The following is a 23,467-nucleotide window of genomic DNA, read 5'->3' on the forward strand; positions in this document are numbered from 1 at the left end:
GTGGATTTTACGGTGCAGAGTTGCCAGCCCGATGCCCAACCTTCAACGAAGGCACGCCCATTCACGCTCGCACCTACCTGCATGCCTTTAATGTCACTCAACCGCGGGGAGGACGTGCAGACTCCACACAGAAGGCGCTCCAGCTGAGAATTGAAGGGGAGAACCTCTTGCTGTGAGGCGACAACGCTAACCGCTACACCACCGTGCCTATGATAGAAAAGGGAAAGGGAAATTATATTAAGAAATGCAGAGTGCAAATAGCACTGCTGCAGGAGACACATTTGGCAAGACATTTGTAAAGACATGAGCATGTGAACTAGACAAAGAAAGGATTTCAGGATGGATATTCAGCAGAATATCAGGGACAAAGGAAAAAGAAAATAATTACAATAAACTATAAAGGGGCTCCTATAGAGATAAAAGAGGAAAAAGACAATAATGGTAGATTTGTGCTAAGTAAACGAATATTGGCAAGGAGGAGGGTTAACTAGCAATAATTCATATTCCATCAAAAACTATTAATAACCTTAAGAAAATTTTGGGAAAATAATCAGCTCTCAGCAGAGACTATTACTTACAGGTGGGGACTGGAACTTGATTCTGAATAGTAAGGATGTATTAGGAGGACCTAGAAAAAAACATAACAAAAGGTAGATTTCAGAAGGAATTTCTGAAAATATTTGGTATGGAAGATGTCAATTGAGAAATAGGAACTTAGAGGATTTACATATTATTCTCACAGGTATGGTAACTGGGCTAGACTTGATAATAATTATATTTCACAGGAACATATGTATTTAATTGAAAGCGTGGACACACATCCAACAACTATTTCCAATCATGCACCAATAAAAAGTAAGATAAAAGTGAGGGATAGTGATGCAAAATTGAGACATTGGCCTTTTTCTACCTACCTGTTTAAAAGAGTGGAATTTCAGGAATGGGTAGCAGAAATTGTTCAAGATTTATTAGAGAAGATAGAAATATCTACAGAAGCTATAGCTAGTGAGTGGGATAAAATTGAAATGGAGTTTAAAATCTCAGGGTACTAATAAAAGAGAGAGAGAAATATGGTTAAGAAGTAATAAGGAACGACTTAGGACTGTCAAAGGTTAAAGTATTGTAGAATAAGGAGAATTTTAAGTAGCACAAATGCAAAGCGCTGAACAGAAAATAAGAGAGTATCTGGATAATATCCATAAATCTAGAAAGATTTCTGTTAAGCAACTATTTTTGGATACTAACTCCAGAGCTCAAAACTTTGAGCACAGTGAGTTAGGTAATGGAAAGTAATTATGTCGAGGTTTGAGGTAGATGAGCCTCAACAACTAACAGTTAAGACAGGAGAGGATGAGATAAAAATGGTGATGTATAATCAATCTTCAGGAAAATTTCCAGGAACAAATGGCATTCCTGGTGAAGTCTGGATGTTTAGAAGGAAGAAAATGACAAATATCTCGAAGCCACCAATCAGCTGGTTCTATAGCCGTATTTCCAAAAGATATTAGAGTGTAAATGGTAATACAGTTTTCATCCTTTCTCCCAGTCTCTTTAGGCAAAAAAAAAATAAATAAATAAATACGTAGATAGTACTATGTGTTTTTTATTACTTTATCTAGACTAATATGTATGCATTGTTACTCACTGTCTGTGTCTCAGACATTTATTGTAATTGTAATTGTTTAATCTCTATAACCTTGTTTGAATCTGTGGAGCTTTTCTCCCCGGGCCTCCACTGAAAATGGAAATTATCCAGCTGGACTAGCCCGGTCAACAAATGTAAAATAAAATAAAAATAAATAAATAAAATAAAATAACCCTCAATGTCCTATTTTTGCCCTTCTGCTATTTAATATACTTACAAATAAATCATCAAATGCTTTCTCAGCATCAAGACCCACTAACAGTGGCATTTTCTTACATTCCTCCTCTGCATCCTTACCTCCAGTGTGCTCATACTTGTCTTTTTTTTTTAATTTCTAGGTTGTTAGCCTGGTTTGTTAAAATCTTTGACAGCAAGCTACCCCCCACCACCACCACCCAACAGCTAAAATGACCTCTGCATACCTGAAAGTTTCAGCTTCACACACTTTGATCTTTGAGTGAAGTGAGTATTAGTGTATAAATATTCCTTGCTATAATTTGTTCTTGTTCTTTGTAAGGCTACCTGCACACCTCCTTACCTGACCTTGTCACCCCACAAATATACCCTAGTGACCTCAACAACTTCTCTTACAATTCCTTCTCTTGGCCATTTTCCTAACTCTACTGTCTTTACCTTCTAGTCTGCTTCCTTACTCCCACAGTCTTGTTCTCACCCTTTAAACGGGCCCTGTTCTTGGGACCCTGTCTGCTCTCATACCCACCTTCACATTCTTCTCTCTTGTACTCTGCAAAAGTCTCTTTAGCTTTCCCTGCTGAATAACACAGTCTTTTTTTTCTTATTTCTTTCTCTTTGCTATATCCTGGCTCAACCTGTTCCCTTCGCCCTCGCTGCGCTTGGGCTCGCTTCACTCCCCTACCCACATTCACACACACTCCTGAATCAATTTTCTTTATAATTAAGCTCCACACCCCACCTCCTCCTAACACACACTTCCTGCAAACTCTGTTCTATTAGACTCTCCCTCTCCTACCTACACCCCTCCCACTTCTATACACCCAATTCCCTCCTTTCTGCCTACACGCACTACTCCCTTCTACCTTAAACTATCATTATCTCCCCTCCCACCTCCTGCCTGCCTTGTATACCTACTTTATTAATTGCAATCTTACTCTCCTCCCCCCCTACTCCTCCCACTTATAAATATACACACTCTCTTTCCTTTCATCTCCATAACTCTATTCCTTCCTGTCTTACTTTACTACACACCCACTACTATGACTTATACTTCTCCCTCCACCTTACTTCTCCCTCTCATCATTTCCTCCATCTTCCTACTGACCTGTAACTTAGCCTCTTTCTACATTCATCTTACACTTCCCTGTAGCTCTCCAACTTCTTCTACCCACCTTACACAATCCTGCACACATTATTCCTTTTCTATTGCAGCCTCACTATTTTCCTCTTCTGAATTGAATCTACCCAAAATCAAACTACCTCCCACAAGTCACCCACCCATCAGAATAAAACAAAAATACATCACCCCCTACTTAGTGTTTTCTCCTCTCTTTCATTCAACTAACACTCTTCTACTCTCTGGTGACATTCACCTCAACCCTGGCCCTCCAGTTATGCCAACTGCCCCCTCATCTACTCCACAACCCCCCCAAACACTCCTAACCTTTCTCCCAAACATCTCTCCTTCTACTCCATCAACAGTCATAGTGTCCTTAATAAAGTAACAGAATTTCACTCCTGGATAGCTCAATACTCTCCTAACATAGTAACTCTCACTGAGACCTGGCTAAAGCCTCACAACATGGACAATGAATTCTTCCCCCCAGGATACAACATTCTATGCCTTGACAGACCCCATAAGAAAGGTGGAGGTGTTGATATTCTATACTCTAACCTTCTAACCTTAACCCCGTCACCTAATCAGCCTCCCTCCTTCCACCCAGCCTAGCTCCTAATAGCCAATCTTAAACCCAAAAATCACAAAACAATACCAATAGTTGCCATCTACATACCACCAGGTGAAAATATACCCCTAGTCGAAAAGATTCTCATCTGGTTATCAGACCACATCCCTAATGAAACCATTATCCTGGGAGATGTTAACATCAATTGGCTTACCCAAACCACTTACACCCCCACCACCTGCATTAATCTTTTCAGTTTTACCCAACTTATCTCCTCTCCTACATTCCACAATAATTCTTCCAATTCCAGTTCCGTTATTGACTGCATTCTTGTAACCAACCCCAACCTCTATCCTCAAACTGATACACTACTTTACTCAATCAATAATCACTGCCCAATACATACCTTCCGACTCTACCCCCACATTTCCAAACCCCACAAATTCATTGAATGCCATAAAATGTCCACCTTTAACCCTGATATATTCAATAACTCTCTCTCTGGGATAGACTGGTCTACCCTCTTAACTTTACCCCTTGATGATGCTGTTTAAGTATGTTGAAGGTGGTGTTTCATTCTTTACCACCACCTTCCTCAACATACTTAACTTCCCTTGCCCCTCCACGTACTATCAGAATCAAATCCCACAACTTCTGCTGGCTCACACACTCAACTCAGACACTTATTCTGAAAAAGAGCCTCTGCCTGGAAACTTTGGTCCAAGACTAATTCACCCTCTCACTTCCAAATCTACAGGGAACTCCGTAACCGCACAAAAAAGCATATAAATAATTATAAAAAGAATTTCTACCACCAACCCCAGACCACTCACTCCAGAAACCCTAAAATGTTTTGGAACACTATCAACCAAATCCTCTACCCAGGTAATCCTTCTACACCCAACCCTTGCCCCAATAACTCTCCTCGCAAAACAGCTACCATCTTTAACTCCTATTTCATTGTCACCATAACTAAACTTAGACTTCTCTCCCACCTCATCCCTCACCACCTTCAACTCCTCCTCACAATAACTCCCCCCTCTCTCTAAAACCAGTCCCAACTAGCTACATTCTAAAACTCCTCCTCAAGCTGAAACCCTGCTCTCCATCAGCAGACACCCTCCCATCTTCCTTCTTAAAACATGCTGCTACATCTATAGCATACCCAGTTTCCATCCCAATCAACAGCTCCATCACCAAATCTTTTGTTCAAACTCTTTGGAAAAAAGTCTATACCATACCATACCTATACACAAAGGAGGCAACTCCTCAGAATTCTCTAAATTTCAATTGCAATACTCTCTCCCCTTTCCAAAATTCTTAAACAATGTGTACACAAACAAATCATGGCCCTTCTTTTAAATAGTAACCTCATCACCTCTACCCAGCATGGCTTTCGCCCACAGCACAGTACCTCTACTGCTCTTATCTCCTTTACCAACACTATTTCTCTAGCCAGAGATAACAACAACTTGTATCCTGCCTTTTCCTAGATTTGTCTAAAGCCTTTGACAATGTCTACCACCGTATTCTTCACTCAAAACTTTCTCAACTTAACCTTTCCACTGCAACTACATCTTGATTCAGCAGCTACCTCTCTGACAGGCACCATTCTGTTAAATGTTTGTCTGCTCTCTCACCCTTTCTCCCATCAAAACAGGTGTTCCACAAGTCTCCATCCTTGGACCTGTTCTCTAACATCTTTACCAATCTTCTTCTTCTTCTTCTTCTTTCGGCTTTTCACGGTTAGGGGTCGCCACAGCGGATCACCTGTCCGCTCATGACTGGCAGTAGAGTTTTACAGTGTCAAGTTGCCAGCCCAGCGCCCAACCTTCCACAGAAGGCACACACATGCACGCACTCACACCTAGGCCCAATTTAGAGTGACCCGGAGGAAACCCACGCGACCACAAGGAGGACATGCAGACTCCGCACAGAAGGCACCCCAGCCAGGGATCGAACCAAAGAACCTCTTGCTGTGAGGCGGTAACGCTAACTGCTGCACCACCGTGGCCACCCATTCTAACATCTTTACCAGTGAACTCCATAAATCATGCCCCCATTCATCCCTCATACAGTATGCCGATGACTCCCTCATATCCATAACTGATAACCCAACTGACTTCAAACCCACCACAAACATCTTTCAACCTCACAGAAACCTGGCTAACTAGACACCAGCTCATTCTCAATCCCCAAAAAACAAAACTCCTACTCTTTCTCCCAAAATCACTCAACCCTCTTAAATCTTCTTTCGCCATCTCTTCTCTCAACAATACCCTGATAGCTCCAGATAACCAAACTAAGCTCCTTGGAGTAATCATTGATGACCAGCTGAAATTTGATCTTCACCTTCACCACAGTAACAAAACCCATCAAAAGCTTGGCCTCCTTTACAGAAACAAAACATTCCTCACCTCTGAATCTAGAATAACACTAGCTAACACATACCTCCTTCCAAATCTATTCTATAGCTCACAAATCTTTACTAACATCCAGACTACTCTACTCTCCAAACTTGAATCCACCTATTACAAAGTGGCCAGATTTTCTGCTGGTTTGTCTGCCAAAACTTATCACTGTCTAGCCCTCAAACCACTTAACTGGTTTGAGTTTTATAACTACCTCAAACTTACCCAACTTCTTATTATTCACTCCATTATCAATAAACCCTCCTCCTGTCCAAGTATGTTCTCGCTTGTCTCACTGTATATCCCCTCCAGACCTCTTAGGAGCTCTGATCAATGCCTATGGCAAATTTATAAACCTAACAAATCTGTAGGACACAACTTATACAGTTACTCTCCTGCCATCCTATGGAAAAAGCTTCCCTTGACCTTAAGAAACATTCCCCAGACCTACAAATTTAAGAAGTCACTCAAACAATACCTAATCTACTTCAGGGTCATGCCTCTGTAACCCCCCCCCAAACCTAGTCCTAAGCAGCTTTAGAAGATAGGAGTCTATGGTTTATCTTTTTTATATGGCGCACGCACACACACACACACACACACACACACACACACACACACACACACACACACACACACACACACTTATGTTTCTTTTATTACGTCATAGTATGGTTTGACTGAGTTTAAGTCTCCTCTGTTGCATAACTGTATCAAGATTTGTTTTACCTGTATTCATATCTGTTTATATTTTTTAAGCAGCGTTATAGTTTGTCTAGTGATTTGCCTATCTCTGTATATATTTTCAAGCAGTGTTATAGGTTACATATTTGGTGCTTTTCTCCTTGGGTCTCCACTGAAAATGGGCCACTTGGCTCAGTTGGACCAACCCAGTTAACACATGTCAAATAAATAAATAAATAATAAAAATTCTGCCTCCCTCTGGATCTTTATTCTATTAATGTTGCCAAATGTTTACCTCTCCTCCATAAAACCATACTGATTCATACCTTTCAATTTTGACAATACCTTTGCCATTATTTTAGCTAGTACAGACAAACATTTTATAACCCTGGTAGAAAAATGAAATGGGTCTATAAGAAGCTGGGATTGATGAGTCTTTACAGTCTTAAGCTAATACAGCCACCACAGCTTTCTTCCAAGATGTTGGTGTTTCTCCTCCTCCTTTTAAAATACTGTTAAACATTTTCCAGATCATTATCACTTTCTTTCCTCCTAACATTCAACCTTCCACAGGAATACCATCTGTTCCTGGAGACTTTCCTGTAGATTGATTTTACATCACAATTTTTATCTCATGTCCTATCTAAAATGTTAGTTGTTGAGCCTCATATACATCCAATCTTGGCATAATTATGTGTATGATAAATATTTCCATTTGTTCTCTCTTAATTTCCACATTTCTCTGCTTTTCACAAATTTTCATAAAATTTCCAAAATACCTCATTATTTTTCTTGTTATAGCCTCCTTCACTCTGGCAGCAACCCTTTCTAAGTTATGTTGCCTAAGTTGCTGTGCTAAAAGATATTCACCATATTGATCACCACTGCATTAGCCCTAGCTATATGGGTGACACCCTGCCAAGGATATAACAGCTGGACAGCTTCCAAAGCTTCAGGGTACCTTTCATGCACCCAAACTGTCAGGAAGCCTGATCTAAGCTGGCTATAATCCTCTGAGGCTTTCAACAATTGATGGTCGGCTTGTGCTCTTCCTTTGCTGGGCAGGTAAGTTCCCTTTGGGGGGAATAAAAACTTATATTTTCTTATTTGTGTTATTTTATCATTTTGCTCATCAAGAAAGCTATTTTAAAGCTTGTAGTGTAGTGCTTTAATAGATTATCATAACATTGTAATGTTCTTTTTAAAGGGAGCGTTCATTTTCCTGTCAGTTTAAAAGTGGTGTAAAGTAACTGAAAACAATTTTTGTGGAGAAATTGTGTTTAATTTACTCTGATGGGCTTACATAATGTTTTAAAGTGCTTTTTACTGTGTTTTTCTTTCAAAAAAGTAACTTTTGTAGACTGGTAGTGCTTACCGGAATTTGCAGCTTGTCTTCCCCGGGGAAGAAGCACCATTTTCATCTTGACAATGGAACAGACTAGAGGTCCCACTGACAATCCTACTTGCAGCTTCTTCTTCTTTTGGCTTTTTCCAGTTAGGGGTCGCCACAGCGGAGCTCTGGTCCGCTAATGATTGGCAGTAGATTTTACGGTGCCGAGGTGCCAGCCCAACGCCCAACCTTCAATGAAGGCACACCCATTCAGCATGTCTTTCGAACACCACTCGACTGCGGGGAGGACATGCAGACTCCACACAGAAGGCGCTCCAGCCGAGAACTGAACGGCAGAACCTCTTGCTGTGAGGCAACAATGCTACCACTGCACCACCACAGCTGTCAATCCTACTTGCAGCCACAAGTAGAAAAAAATAAGCAAACAGCCTTTGCCACCACAGCAAGATAGCAATTTTTCTTCAGCCGCAGATGGTGACTCTGTCATCTGTTGTATTTCAGACCACTCATCTTTTACCCCATGTACCCCTCTTGGGTAGCACCTACAGACACTACAGACAGGGTGTTAGCTATGCCCTCTTGCAGTAGTTAGGATACTCTCAGTAGGCAAGGGAGAGCCACTCTTGTCAGTCCTGGGAGAAGGAATAGGGAGAGTTTCCCTGTAGTGTCAGAATACTGTACATAACCCATATAGCTAAGGATACTGCAGCAGTGATCATTCAAACATCTACCATTATGGTTTGTTTGTGTCTTTCAGCTTTTCCCAGTTAGGGGTTGCCACAGAGGAACTTCGGTCTGCTAATGACTGGCAGTAGATTTTTACGTACTGGCTTGCCGGGCCTAAAGCACAACCTTCAACGAAGGAACGCCCATTCACTCATCGCTACACAGAAGACGCTATAACTGAGAATCGAACGGGCAACGTCTAACTGTGAGGCGACAATGCTACCGCAGCACTACCACCGCAGTCAAGTTTACTTATACAGCTGTACGTTTTTTTCTCTGGAGTTATCAAAAAAAGTTTTTTTAAAAGCGATCATTCTAAACTCAAGCATAATAGCCAAATACTCCCATTTTCTCATTTTAGCCCTCTTCTTGTTCTGTGATATTCCTCTTATTTTAACCTTTGTCAGCCCCTCTACAAAAATTCCCATTACATCTTAAACATATCTCTTTCTCTATTATTTCTGTTCTAAACCTCATTTTCATTTTATCCCACTCACTAGTTATTACTTCTGAAAATATTTCTGACTTCCCTAATAACTCTGTAATAATCTCCACTACCTGTTCCTTAAATTCCTCTGTTTTTAACAAGCAGGTGGGAAAGTGCTAGTGTCTCATTTTTACTTCATTACACTGCATTTTTATCTTAGTCTTTATTGGTGCATGATCTATAATAGCTATTGAATGTGTGTCAAAGCTTTAAATTAAATGAATGCTCCTAAGAAATATAATTTCTACCCAGTCTAGCCCAATTATTGTACCTTGTGGAATAATATGTAAATTCTGTACGAGATCTTTTTTCTAAACTCTTCTATACCTAATATTTTCATAAATTTATTCATTAAATGTCCTGTTTTGTTATATTTTCCCTTCTAGGGCCCCTGATACAACATCACTGCTACAAATTAAGTTCCAGTCCCCACCTATAAGTAATACTCCCTGATAAAAGCTGATTATTTCTATCAACATTGTCTTAAGCTCCATATTAGACGTTTTTGGTAGAATATAGATATATGCCAGTATAATCCTCCCCCCTTGCCAATAGACCCTTACTACTATAAATCTACCATTAGTCTTTCTTTCCTCTTATATCACTACTACAGCCCCTCTTACAATCAGTAGTATTGCTTTTCCTTTCCCCTGATATTCTACTGAATATCTGTCTTGAAATTTTTTTCTTTGCTAAATTCGTATGCTCATTTTTTTTCAAATGTGTCAACTGCAGAAATGTTATTTGTACTCTGCATTTCCTAGTATAATTCAGTAGTCTTTCCCTTTTTCTACACTTGTAAGACCATTTATTTTCCAAAATAATATGGACTGTATATCCATTATGATAAAGGCTATTGTCCCCACCTATTGCACACAACATTGTTTGTGACTGTGTATTCCCAGCTTTTTTCTAACACGCACACACTAATGTTTGGTAGGCTGACCCTTAATACAGTTGTTTCTTTTCATCTCCATTTGAACCTATGTCACATTTTCCAAAACTTTTTGTTTTAATGAAAATCCTCAAAGAAAAAACTAGACATTTTCTGAACACCCCATCCCCTATTAAATACAAAAAGACACAACTATGTACATCCTCAAAAAATGAATCTTAACCCTTCATATAGGAACAATTGCCCCAAACCACCAGCTGCACTCACAGGCATGATCAAACCTAAAATAAAGATTATCCATGCTAAAGTGCATCTTATAGACTGTGTTCCCACTTGATTATTGTCTTCTCCATTCCCCTCCTAGATATGAAAAATAGCTTGCACACTTTCAGAAAACATTAACATTTATCCCTAAGAAAAACTGCACTGGGCTATCCTTAAATAAAACTAAACTGTACACTATTCTATTAAATGCATTAATGCATTAAAAGGCTGCTAGGGTGGCTGCCAGCCCTTTTTCACTTCCCATAATTTCAAACTTTATTTTTCACAAAACTGTTGTCAATGCACATTTAAATTTTTGATTTCCCTCAGCAAGGAATCCTCACAACTGTCAAGATTAACTTCTTGCATCCGCAGACAGCTAGTCTTCAAGTAAAAGCAGTCAGCAATGAGAGAGAGAGAAAAAAAAACAACTAAAAATGTTGCACATGCATGAGGGAATCTTCGTCAATTTCTCCCAGAAGAGCATGTACAACTGCCTTCAGCAGCAGACTGGTTGACTCCACTTGGAATGTTTGCTAATAGAATAAAAAACAAGCTAATAAATTTGTGTATAGAAATTTTGTGTTTTCATGGCTTTCATCATTTTGTCTTATTTACAAGCTGACTTGCATACACAAAACACTTGTTTATAGCTTAAGCCAAGGGCATTATTCTAGACATACACCTTTCCAAAAATAAGAGAAATTATGTTAATTCTACATATAAAATTATGAATGCACTTTTACATCCCACACCCAGTAGCCCATACCATGTTAACTTATACTTGCTTTTGTCCAGCCCTTCTTTTCCTGATATACTGCAAAAAACTATATATCTTATAACTTAAAAAAGGACTTGTTCACCTGCATCCAATCAGCCCAAGAACACAGCTCCCTACTGAAATGTTGGCACTTGAAATATGGAGTGCCAACAAGCTCAAAAAAAGACCAAAAACACAAGAGAAGAGTGAATTTTGAAAATCACTCTTCTCCTTTTAAATTCTTTTTGCAAGTCCTCAACATATATATACCAACTCTGAGATCATCATACCTTACAGAAAAGGGAATATTCCAAGAAATGGCATCTCAGAATGTAAGCCCATGCTTTTGGTCATCCATCCTCTGTATTTTGGGACTCTCTAGCAGGTCCTGACATTTCAAATGGTTACCCCAGAGCATGGCATTATATTAACTTAAACCTGTTTCTTTTCAGCACTCTTTTTTCTCATTATACTGTAAAGCTTACATTTCTTACAACTAAAAAATACTTGTTTACTTTCATATATTTCACACACACAATCACTGAAGACTGTCACCACATTTAATATTGCTCTAACCACACTCTATACAAACCTGCTCTACTACATAACATGTAGTTTATATCATGAAATATTTTATACAAATGCTAATCTGAAAAAAAATTTTTAATTACAGTTATTTTCTTTCTTAGTGTCCTTCTAAACATTAATGACAAAGTGAGGTATATGTTTTTCAGTCCACCTAGAAGTTTAACAAAGTCAGCAAAAGCCCAGTCTTTCTTAGCCAGTTTTTCTTGCAAAACCACGTTCCACAACCATTATTACTGCTTTATAATCTCCCATTTATTCACTAATTAGAGGATGCTGATGGTCTTCTTCCTGTTCATATCCATCTTTCAACACTTCCGGTCAAAGTCCAAGGTACTCCTGATTCTTCTAGTGTTTTTTTCTGTCTCTCAAGCATTGTCCTTTGGAATATTGAAAAAGGTTTAACTGGCAAGTCTCTCTATGAGCTTTACTGTCAGAAGAACGAGAAGCAGAGTCCCCTTCTTTTTGCTATCTCACCTTTTGTTGAATAAACTTTTTTTTATTTCCTCCTTAGGCTGTTCTGCATCTAAAAATGTGTTTGATCCCTCAGGAAAAAATATTCTGAAAACAGCCGAATGCAGCAGCTTTAATCTCATACCTGCTTCTCAAAATTCCTCTATTGCTGGGATACATTTGCTTCTCTTCTGCCTGCTGTAAAGTGAATAATTATTTTCCACAAACACTCCGCTGTCTCCAATTTTTAATACCTTTTCCTTTTGACACAGTTTTGTCAGGATAAACTCTTTTTGCTGGCATCATTGCACCTTTACTAATACACATCTTGACTGCTTTCTCATGGTTTTCATCAAATTAATACAGTCTGTTTCTTCCAGTTTCTCTGGTACAGCAGAAACTCTCAGGTTTTCTCTTTATTCTCTGTCTTCTATCATTTTTAAAACAACTCTTCTTGAGTAGCCTCATAGTCAGCCTTTTCTTCATTTCACCCTTTGATTTTTGCAGTTTTATCAGTTCAACTGAATAAACAGTTAAAGCTTCTTCTATTTTTTCCAGACTTTTGTTATCTGAATTAATATATTCCTTGAGTGTTTCATTTATTTTAATCAACTCTGAGTATATTTGATTTAGGTTTTCCTCTAAATTACTGGAAGTCATCTCTTGTACAAAAGTTGAGACTAACTGCTTTTTGTTGAACAGCTGCAGATTTCAGTGCTTTCATTTCACTTTTTCTGGCTGATTTTCTTTCAAGTTCTCTAAACTTCTTCTTTGTTGTTATCCAGGCACTGTACTTACAAGCCAGTAACTGAATTTTATCCAAGTTGACAATAATACTAGCTATTTCTCAGTTTCTGTTTCCACATTGAGAGAGTTGAAATTAAGTTGTTGATTAGTGTGCCACCATATTGGAAGTTCTTTGTGAGAGCTATCTTTATACTTTAACCAAAATTCCAATTAATCTCAACACATTTATATTGGGGGAATTCAACTGTCACTAAACTAGTGACTTACAACACCAATGGTCAGCAAGCCAAACACTTCTTTGATATTATAAATGACAACTATACAAATAATTAAGGTGGGAGAGTGGCCTAATGGTTAAGGTGTTTACCTTACAAACACAAGGTGCAAGGTTTGAGTCTGACGAGGGATAATTGGCTAGGCTTACAATGGCTTGCAAGGGCAGTTAGCCTAGTACTAACCTATGAACCTATGAACCTATGAACTTCACTAGCGTCTCAAATATCCTTGATCTTTTCTTCACAAATATAGTTCCTTCTTGCATAACCCCATTGTCCATCATTAAAAAAAAGATTATAAATTGCTAACTTTTTCCTTTAAATCTGGTGGTGCTATCTCTACAAATACCTTTGCGTTTAGAGATTTATGAAAAACAAACCTTTTTTAAAAATCTCTTGCTGACCTAAACAATTTCTGCAGCAATCTTCATATGATGGGCCCCACTGCTAAATCCACTGGCTATGCCTCTGACTTCTAGACCTCAGTTAGCTATACTTATAAAGCAGTCCCTATCCACTACAAACATAATGATAAACGTAAAAACAGACTTTGGTGGTAGACTATCCATATAAGTAAACCATACAACAAGACAAAGATATTAACGAATTCTTATAAGAGGTCTCATTTCACCCAGCTTAACAACACATTTAAGCAACCCTTCAAAGAAATAAATAAATGTATCTTCTACTCTTTGAGCTCATGTCATGGCTGCAAAAGCGTCAACAGACCAGCCCACTTACACTGTGAAGAAACAGTAAATAAAGAAATAAATAAAAAATGTAAGGATACCATTAGGATGTTTAAAGCTGAATATGATCTTAAAGTAGGAAGTGAAACTACAAATAACTACAAATCTTTCTTTTAACTATGTCAAGAAATTAAAAGCTAGTAGTCAGCCAAGTACAGAGCTACTCCACAACAGTACTACATTTTCTCACCAGAAATAAATAGCTAATACCCTAGCAGAAAACATAAGTGCAAATTTAACTCTACATAGTTACATACATTCAACAAATACCACAGTCCAAACTACCCCTATACTTACTATGGTAAAAATCCTTTCAACCCTTTTACAAGTTAGGAGCACCTTAACCACGGACCTTGATAATATACCAGGGTAACTCATTATGGCCTACCTTAACCTCTAATTAAACTCTTTAATCCAAGCTTATCCACTAATTACATTCTCAGGGTCTGGAAAACAGACATTGGAATGCTATTACACAAGAGTGGACCAATCACAGACAATAATAACTCGAGACCCATTACTGGGACCTCACAAATTTGGCTTTGTCAAAGGCAGGTCCCACCTTCTTAAACATCACTGAAGTAGTAGATACTGACTATGCATTACATACAGCATACCTGGACCTGGCCAAGAGGTCTTTGACACAGCTTTCCAAGCAGGTATTAAAGACAGGCGTGTACATCTAAATATAAATCCATGCGTAGTGAAGTGGATAGCTAATCAGTTGTTTAACAGAATTTGTGTGGTTAGGTGTCATAGGTGCCACTCCTTAAAGCAAAAAGTTACCAGTGGTATATCACAGGGCTCAGTGGTGGGCCTTTCTCCGATTTGGTATCTGTTTCTCTGACCTTCAGTCTAACAATTCAGGTCTATAGTTAGCGAAGTATATAGAAGATTATAAAATGGATATTGTTGGTAATTCCTCCATTGACTCAGAAATGCTTCAACATGGTTTAGACTATGTTAACAACTGATGCAAGAACAAAGGTCTTAAACCAAGTGTGAACAATGCAGTATAGCTCATTTTGCTAAACAAAACATTTCTTCATCATACTGCATAGGTGACATACCACTAAAAATAAGATGTTGCTGTAAGGTATCTAGGGACTCCTGTTGATAGTGCCTTTTCTTTTCATATCAATGCATTGTGGTTTGGAAATCCTTTACCTGGCTCAACTAGTTTCCAAAGGCATCCACTCTAGATCCAAAAAAGTCTTAATTCATCTTTATCAGACTCATTACTAAATATAAAGCCATATTGCCATGTATTTGTTGAAACATATCACTCAACTTAAGAGACCTTAGAGATTTCTAAATAAAAAGATCAACAGAGACTGACAACCCATACCCCTGCTCTCAGTCTCTTACGGAATCCATCATGATGTATGTCTGGATTTTCAAGCCATGGAAAAAAAACAAACCTCCTTCTCCTCCTTTTCCGTTGCAGAACAACGTGTTCCTCAAATACCTAATTTAAGGATATAAAACTTCGGCAGATAAATAAGACATGTTGGCAGAAGATATCCTACTGTATTCTTCATCCTGTGAATAAACCCCTGCTATATGTCAAGCAGAGTATCATCCTTGCCACCTTCAAGGTGAACCTAAATATTTTGATGAACAGCCTCACATTTTCAAGTGTTTCCAACCTCAAGATCGAGTGGATATATGAATACAGTTTACTGACTAAGCTTGTAATAATAGCCTAGTGCTTACATAAGAACCAACATGATCTTGTCAGTTAGTAAGTTGATGTTGAAATCATGGATTCTACTTCACACCCTTGCCCAATATCCAAGGGGGTACCACAGGACTAAGATACTGACCCCTTCTTATTTAACATCTTTGTGTCTCCTAAACCTACAACAGATCACAAATGAAAATTTGCCAACACCAAGACTGCTACAATGATCATGGATATTAAAGATATATATCTGCCAAATGTTAATGGTCTGTTTATATAGTTGGGCATCAAATAATCAAAAGGTGTTTAGCAGCAAAAATGTATAACCATGCATATAAGCACCAATACTCAACATTAGCTGTACTCTTTAAACAAGCAGTTGTTATCCAATACAAGTCATCTCAAAGATATGAGTGCCAAAATAGACAATAGATTAATCTTAGGTGTTAATGTTAACTCTGCGCAAGTAAGGAGCATCAGCTACCTCAAATGCAGGAGTTTAAGCACCATAGGAGGGACAATCCACGACTTCTCAGGCCTCTTCCCTAGACACTCTACCTGGTGATCCCAGGTGTCTTTGGAGGAGGAAATGGGACTTGAAAGTCAATCTGCACTATTCCTTACAAGTGCAAGGTTCACCATAAGACAGAATCACTGGTAGAAATGGGGAGTAGCAAGGGGCCTTATTTGTCCCAAAGACAACTGCCTTTGAGTCTTCTACTTCCTCAGAGTAGCCAGACTGCAATGAAGTCCCATACTTCCCCATTTCCTTAGGAGATGTGCTCTACATGGTACTGATAAGAGGTGTGATGCTCCAGATGTAAGAAGAAAAGGAAACAGTACAAGTTGCAGAGATGCTACAGGTAGGCCTAGTACAGACTTCCAACTATACTTTCTAAGGGTAAATCCTGCATCGATGACTCATGCGCCCAGACATCAAACACCTGCTTAGAGTCCTGTCCCTGAGGTGTAATCCCTGACATAAGTCAACCTAATAAACGCTCATCAAATAGGGCCTACTGTTCCAAATGGGATTGGAAGGGCTGTCTTTGGAAGGAAGTCATCAATCAACCATGATCCATAATCAGGTGACTCATGGAACTGTTCTCCACAATCAGACTGTAAGACACTGGGCTCCATCTATTCACTGTGGGGTTAGGCAGTGCAAGAACTCTAAGATGCAACCCCCCCCCCAACACACACACGCTCCTGTTGACTGAGTCAGCTGGAGGATGCATCCTCTATGGATGTAGTTGACATGATCGAACAACAACTGCATCAAACTACACATCATCAAGAGAAAAGGACTGAATGGTTGAAAGAGTGAACATTCAGGCCATCAAATCCAAACTAAACAAAGTACACTGGTGGGCCAACATCTTAGATGTCAGATGTCATCCATTACAAACACATATCATCCATTATAATTATGTTTAAAGTGCTAAAACAGCATACAACGTAAGGAGGTTCTATAAATAATAATACTAACTGCCTATTTGGCCAACTAATATATTTCAATGGGTTTGGATTAAACAGCCTGAATGTTTGACGTTTCAACTGCTTGATCCTTTTGTCTTGATGATGCGCAGTTTCGATGTAGTGGTTGTTTGATCATATCAACTAGATCCATCTTTGAAAGTCCCCCTTTTCCTCCTCTAAGGCATAGAAAAGGTGCAGAGGTGAGTTCTGTCTAGCCAAGAATAAGTTCACTAGTTCCATGGATCGGGGAGCCAGATTAACACTAGACTTACCTTCTGCAGGATCATGCCTTAACCTACCATCTAAATGCTTGTCCTTGTGGAAGTAATCTGACTTATTGCTTAAGCTGTGTGGAGGATCCTCCCATTAGTCCCCCTCCCATGAGGCTATCTCAACAATCACTGCCATTTTGTTAAAAATGTAGCCAGAAATGTCTACTAATGGTGTCTCTGAGTGGCAAGATCGAACTGCTGACACAGGCAGCAGTTAGCCACATCATGCTTCTGTCCAATAAGCTAAAGGAAAAGCAGTGTAGGTCATAGTTGCTAATTTAATGGTCACATGGGCATTTGGTGTCGTGATGCTTAGACATGCAACTGCAGGACTTTATTTGAATTCTGCAAATGACAAAAAAGAAATAAATGACAGGCTTGAGGGGCTGCATACCTGACAACATCAAGTGTCATGGTTTGAACTGTGGAAGTGACAAAACAGAACTGGCAGGTTTAGGAGTTGGGTGCACTTATTTAGCCATCACGCTTCATTGTAACATATATTAGTATGGACTTGCAGATGACCCTAATTTCTAACAATAATTTTTTGCCAAACTGTCACTGATGGAGATGAACTCAACCAAAGAGGAGCTTCAATGCCGCATCTAAGGAAAAAGAAAGACCATCTAGCCATTTATTTTATTTGTGCCATGTACAATGATGCTGACAAATGGGACAGTAACCCTATAAAACAATACTGGGAAATGATCAGTAAATATCCTGCTTGTTCACAATGGAGAATATAATAGTGTAAACTCGGTTAAACTGAATAACATTTTAAAGTATTTATGTTGGGAAGTGATAAATATCACAAAATCATTACCCTTTACCTACAATAAGGCTATTTATATCAACTATGGTAAGCAAAACTAACCTTGTCTTGAGAGTTCAAAAGCACCTTTACACTTTTATCAGATGAAGTCACATCAGGACCAAACTCAACGCTTCCTGCAAAAAATATAATTACAATACAAATTATTACGCTGTAAGAATTTAATCCAAGACAAAACATCACCAAAATTCCACACACTAATTATATTCTCAGATTGAAACCGTTAGCAATGTATGCTGGCAAGTGCAATGTAATTTGATAATTGCTGCCTCCTAAAGAAATGTCCAAATGATGTTGGTTATGATTTCACACCAGAATACCCAAAGGCTTCACAGACACTTTCTTGAAACACAGTAGCTTGTATCACAGTTTTCTGAGCATAATTACTCAGGGTGCTAGTTGCTGATGCACTAATGGAAGCTTCACAGAGGAGTGGTAACCATATTGCTTAAAATGCCCTGTATTTTACATTCACTTAGCTCATGGTCTCATAGAAAAACGACTGAGATAGATTTTTACTGCCCAAGATGTACTGCTCTTTATCCAAGGAGTAATGTCTGAGTGAGAATAACAAAGTAAGGGGATGGGGGTGAGGGGGCTAGTTTTGTTTGTGATTCATATGCTTATAATTGTATAATCTTGAGTACGTACTATTTTTTTACATACAAACTTTATTTTTAAACACTAGTTCATATTTACAAACGTTATACATTACTTATACTGTTCTTTATCACATAGTAAAAGCAATATTACATAAATTGTTCATTTCCTGCCTTCACTTACACCTTATTCCGCCTCCACAACATTTTCTGCATGTATTATTCCCATAATTTCCATTTTTGCTAAATAATTTACCCCTACCCTTTTCTATCCCCCTTCCTGTTCTTCTATCTCTGTTACAATATTCACTACTTCAAGTACTGTTGGTTTAGACTTTGATTTCCATTTTCTAGTAACTGTTTGTTTTGTTATTTTGTAGCCACCAGAATCAAACTCCTGTATCCCAGCTCAAAAAATGTCCTTAGTTATACTGATCTGGTCACCCAGTATTTCTGACAGAGTACTCTGTAGGGAATTTTTAAAGTCTGCCAACTAATTACACTCAGAGAATATATGCTCCAAAGTACCTCTTTCTTCCCTATTGCACTTCCAACATTTGCCATCTACCTGAGAAAAAAATTATTTGGAGTCTCCTTTGGGTATAAAATTAACTATACAAACACTTCCAGGCAAAAGTTCGAAATCTTCCAGATTTTGTATATTTGTGAGCCGTACATATGTCCTCCCATTGTTTATTTGTGAATTGCATATCTAATCTCTCTTCCCAATCTTTTCTGACCTCCTCTGATTGATTCCTATGGTTGTATCCTGCAATTTTTGATATGCTCTACTAATTATCCATTTTTAACAGCAGCTTCTGTTCTAGAATCAATGAAAAACTCAATCAGTGCAGCTATGTCATTTAGTATTCCCCTCTTCCTTTCTCGTTGTCTCTACTCTGATATCAGTCCTTCATATGGAAGGCAGTCACTAGCCTACAATCCAAATATCTTCTTGGCCTCTTCCCATTCTATTACCTTTCCCCCTCTAATTATTTGTTTTCAATACCCTGGTTCCTTTGCCAGTGTCCTCCAGTAAATTCCAGCCACCTCTTGTCTATTCTTTATACCCTTAATTGCAGTCATCCCTATCAAAATAATCTCCTTTCTCTATTCCTGTGTTGACTTAGTTCTTAGTGTACTTCCTGCTACTTTATGAATATAATATTCTGCATGACTATTACTGTCCTTAAAGATCTGCAGCCCAAATCCCCCTTTACTTATTTCTTGCTTCCAAAATCCCCCTCTTTCCTTGTTTCTTGAATTAACCCCCCCACTTCATTATCACCACTGCCACTTTCACTTGTAGCATTCTTCCTGTCTTATGTACAAGAGCCTTAACTGTGCAGCTTTAAAATATCCCTTAATATCAGGTAATAAAGCTCCTTGTTCTACTGGGAGGATCAGCTTATCCCAGTTGACTCTTGCCCTTCCTCTCCCTGATAAAATCCTTCATCTCTTCATTACTACCTACAACTACTCCTCCTCTGGAAGAAAAAAGTATGCCTGACCTGTGTATACAACTAAATGGACTAAAAACATTTTTACTGCTTGCATCTTGCTACCCATATTCAAGGTCAAGAACTTCCAGTCTCTGCACTTTTGGTATTATCATTTGTTTAGTCTCTTCCCACATATCCTTAGCTGACCTAACAGAATCCTTTTAAGTCCATACTTCTAAATATTCCATTTTATAACGTCCCTATAAATAAGGATCTTGTTGAATCAATTCATATGTGGGTACATAGTTTATAGCTATAAACTGTTTCATATTCATTCATTTTATATGCCCCCAAAAAATAGAATCATCTCTGAATATTCCAGAACACTGAGATGCCCTGCTCTAGTTCCATCAGGTACAAAATAATATCAGCAAATAAAGCCACGTTTTCTTGAACACCATGCCAATCATTTTCTTCAATTTCTAAGTCCCTTAATTTTCTTTGCTAATGGTTCTAAACATAACACAAATAACAAAGTGAAAGAGGACACCTCTGCCTGGTTCCACTGTAGACACAAGAAATCAGAGAGGACCCTTCCAACTTTCATTTTTGCCTTGGATCCCTCATTTACTCTTCTAATTAACCTTATTATTGTATCAGGAAATGCAAATGCTTTCATTGCCCAACTCATACAATCCTAGCTTACTCTGGTGAATGCTTTCTCTGCATCCAATGACAGTGGTACTTTCTTATATTCTGCTTCTCTCTGGATCATCATTGTTCTATTACTCTTGTCAAAAGTTTGCATCTGCTCCAAAAAAGCTCATTGATCCACATCTATCAATTTTGTCCTCACCTTTGCCATTCTTTTAGTTATTACAGACATAAGCACTTTATAATCATGATTTAAAATTAAAATGGGCTTATATGAATCTGAATTTGATTGGTCTTTATCATCTTTAGGTATTACAGTCACCACAACTATTTTAAGTATGTTGGTACCTCCCCTCCTTTTAAAATACCGTCAAACAAAACCTTCCAAATCTTTATCACTTTCTTCCCTCCTAGCTTCCAAACTTCCACCAGAATATCATCTCTTCCCCACAGACTTTCCTGCAGATTGATTATACACCATGATTTTTATCTCATCTCCTCCTATCTTAACTGTTTTTTAAACAAGAAACATCTTTATTAAATTATGTATGACATAAGCCACATTGCACTTATATAAATGACAATAAACCGTTGCAACACAATCTCAGTTGCAAACATTATACATTCCAAACCCTGCTGACACAACTGTAGCTGCAAACATTATACATCACTTTTAACATATCCAGCCACAATTAATCAACCATTACATAGCTCATTCAAATCCTACATTCTTTTAAACCTTGTTCCTCCTTTGCATGTATTGATCCCACAGTTGCCATTTTTTTCCTATGTAATTGACTCCTACCCTTTTCTAAAGATCCCAGTTCCAGTTATTTGTAACTCTGTTACTATCGTCACTACTTCTAGTAAATTTGTTTTAGATTTGATTTCTATTTTCTAGTAACTGCTTTTTTGGCAGCCATCATAATTAGACTCAGCAAGGCCTTACTATGTCTACGCAATTTTGAGTTTCATAACTCAAAAAAATAATTTCCCTAGTCGCTCCAACTTGCTCACCCAGCATGTCTGACAGAGCAATCTGCAGGGAATCTTTAAAGCCTACCAACTCATTACACTCCCAGAAAATATCTTCCCAATTACCTCTTTCTGTCTCATCACACCTCTAACATTTGCTGTCTACCTGAGAAAAAAATTTTTGAAGCCTGCTTGGGGTATTAAAAGTACGCAGTTCCAGGCAAAGATCCAAAATATTCTAGATTTTGTTGCTTATTTGGGAGATATACATATAACCACCCCCCATTGTTTCTTTGGGAATTGCTTATCTGTTCTCTCTTCCCAGTCCTTCCTTTCATCCTTTCATTGATTTTTAACTGTTAAGCTTCATCAATCTCTAACCTTGCTATATTTAAGTATTCCATAAATATTTCCATTTGATTTTCCCACTTCTCTGCTTTATACACATTTTCATAAAATTTCTAAAATATCTCTAATACATCTATAATATCTCTGGTCATTTTTTTCTTGTTATGGGCTCCCTAGGTTTGGCAACAACCCTTTCTGGTTTCTATTGCTTAAGTCATTGTGCCAAAAGTTTTGTGCTCTGGAGTTATCATCAAAAACAGTTACTTAAATGTAATCTTTGAAAACTCATGCATATTATCCAGGTACTTCCTTACTTTCTCTTTAGCATTCTGAAAGTGGACCTCTTCTTGTACTGTGAGATTCCCCTTATTCTGTAATATTTTAACCTTTGTCAGCCTCTCTAAATAATTTGTGTTCCTTCTTAACCGTATCTCTTTTTATTTCATTTCTACCTTATTTTTAAACTCCCCTTTTACTTTATCCCACCCATTAGCAATAACTTCTAGAGTACTTTCTATCTTCCCTAATAACTCCCACTATCCATTCCTTAAATTCCTCTCTTTTAAACAGGTAGGTAAGGAAACACCAGTGTCTCATCTGTACTTCACTGCCCTGCATTTTTATCTTAGTAATTACTGGATGTGTGTCAAGGGTTCTCAATTAAAATGCACATGTTCCTATGAAATATAATTTTTGTCTAGTCTGGGCCAGTTATTATATCTTGGGGAATAATATATAAATTCTCACAGAGTTCCTACTACTATATTCATAACTTTCATATCAAATATTTTCATAAATTTCCTCAAAAATCTACACTCTGTCATATTTCCCTTTTAGGTCCCCTCAGCTACATCCTCGTTGTTGCAAATCAAATTCCACTCCCCATCTATAAATATTAACTGACAAACGCTGATTATTTCTCCCCAGATTTTTTTAAGCTCCATAACACCAGTTTCAGGTGAAATATAAATGCATGTCAGTGTAATCCTTATCCCTTTCTCATAACCCCTTACTACTACAAATCTGCCATTATTATCTTTTTTCTCTTCTTCTAACCCTATTGCAGTTGCTATAGCAATTAATATACAAGTACTCCTCTTTTCCTTTGTTCCTAATATTCTGCCGAACATCCATTCTGAAATCCTTTATTTATCAAATTCACACGGTCAGTTCTTTCTAAATGCATCCCCTATAGCATTGCTATTTGCACTCATCATTTCTTAATATAATTAAATATGCTTCCTTTTTATCTATGCATGTGAGACCATTC

General features: G+C 38.1%; 1 protein-coding gene across 1 annotated transcript in view; it reads right to left on the reverse strand.

Moving 5' to 3' along the window:
* The window catches only part of VPS33B (VPS33B late endosome and lysosome associated), a 2,132,768-nt gene that overhangs the window by 1,210,391 nt on the left and 898,910 nt on the right, over window positions 1-23,467 (reverse strand). The window contains exon 12 of the mRNA XM_044078281.1: window positions 18,222-18,295. Within this exon, the coding sequence (XP_043934216.1) occupies window positions 18,222-18,295 (74 nt within the window). The remainder of the gene's footprint in view (window positions 1-18,221; window positions 18,296-23,467) is intronic.

The sequence above is a fragment of the Protopterus annectens genome, chromosome 7.part0 (genome assembly GCF_019279795.1).
Source record: "Protopterus annectens isolate FY-2018-M chromosome 7.part0, PAN1.0, whole genome shotgun sequence".
NCBI classification, from domain to species: Eukaryota; Metazoa; Chordata; order Ceratodontiformes; family Protopteridae; genus Protopterus; species Protopterus annectens.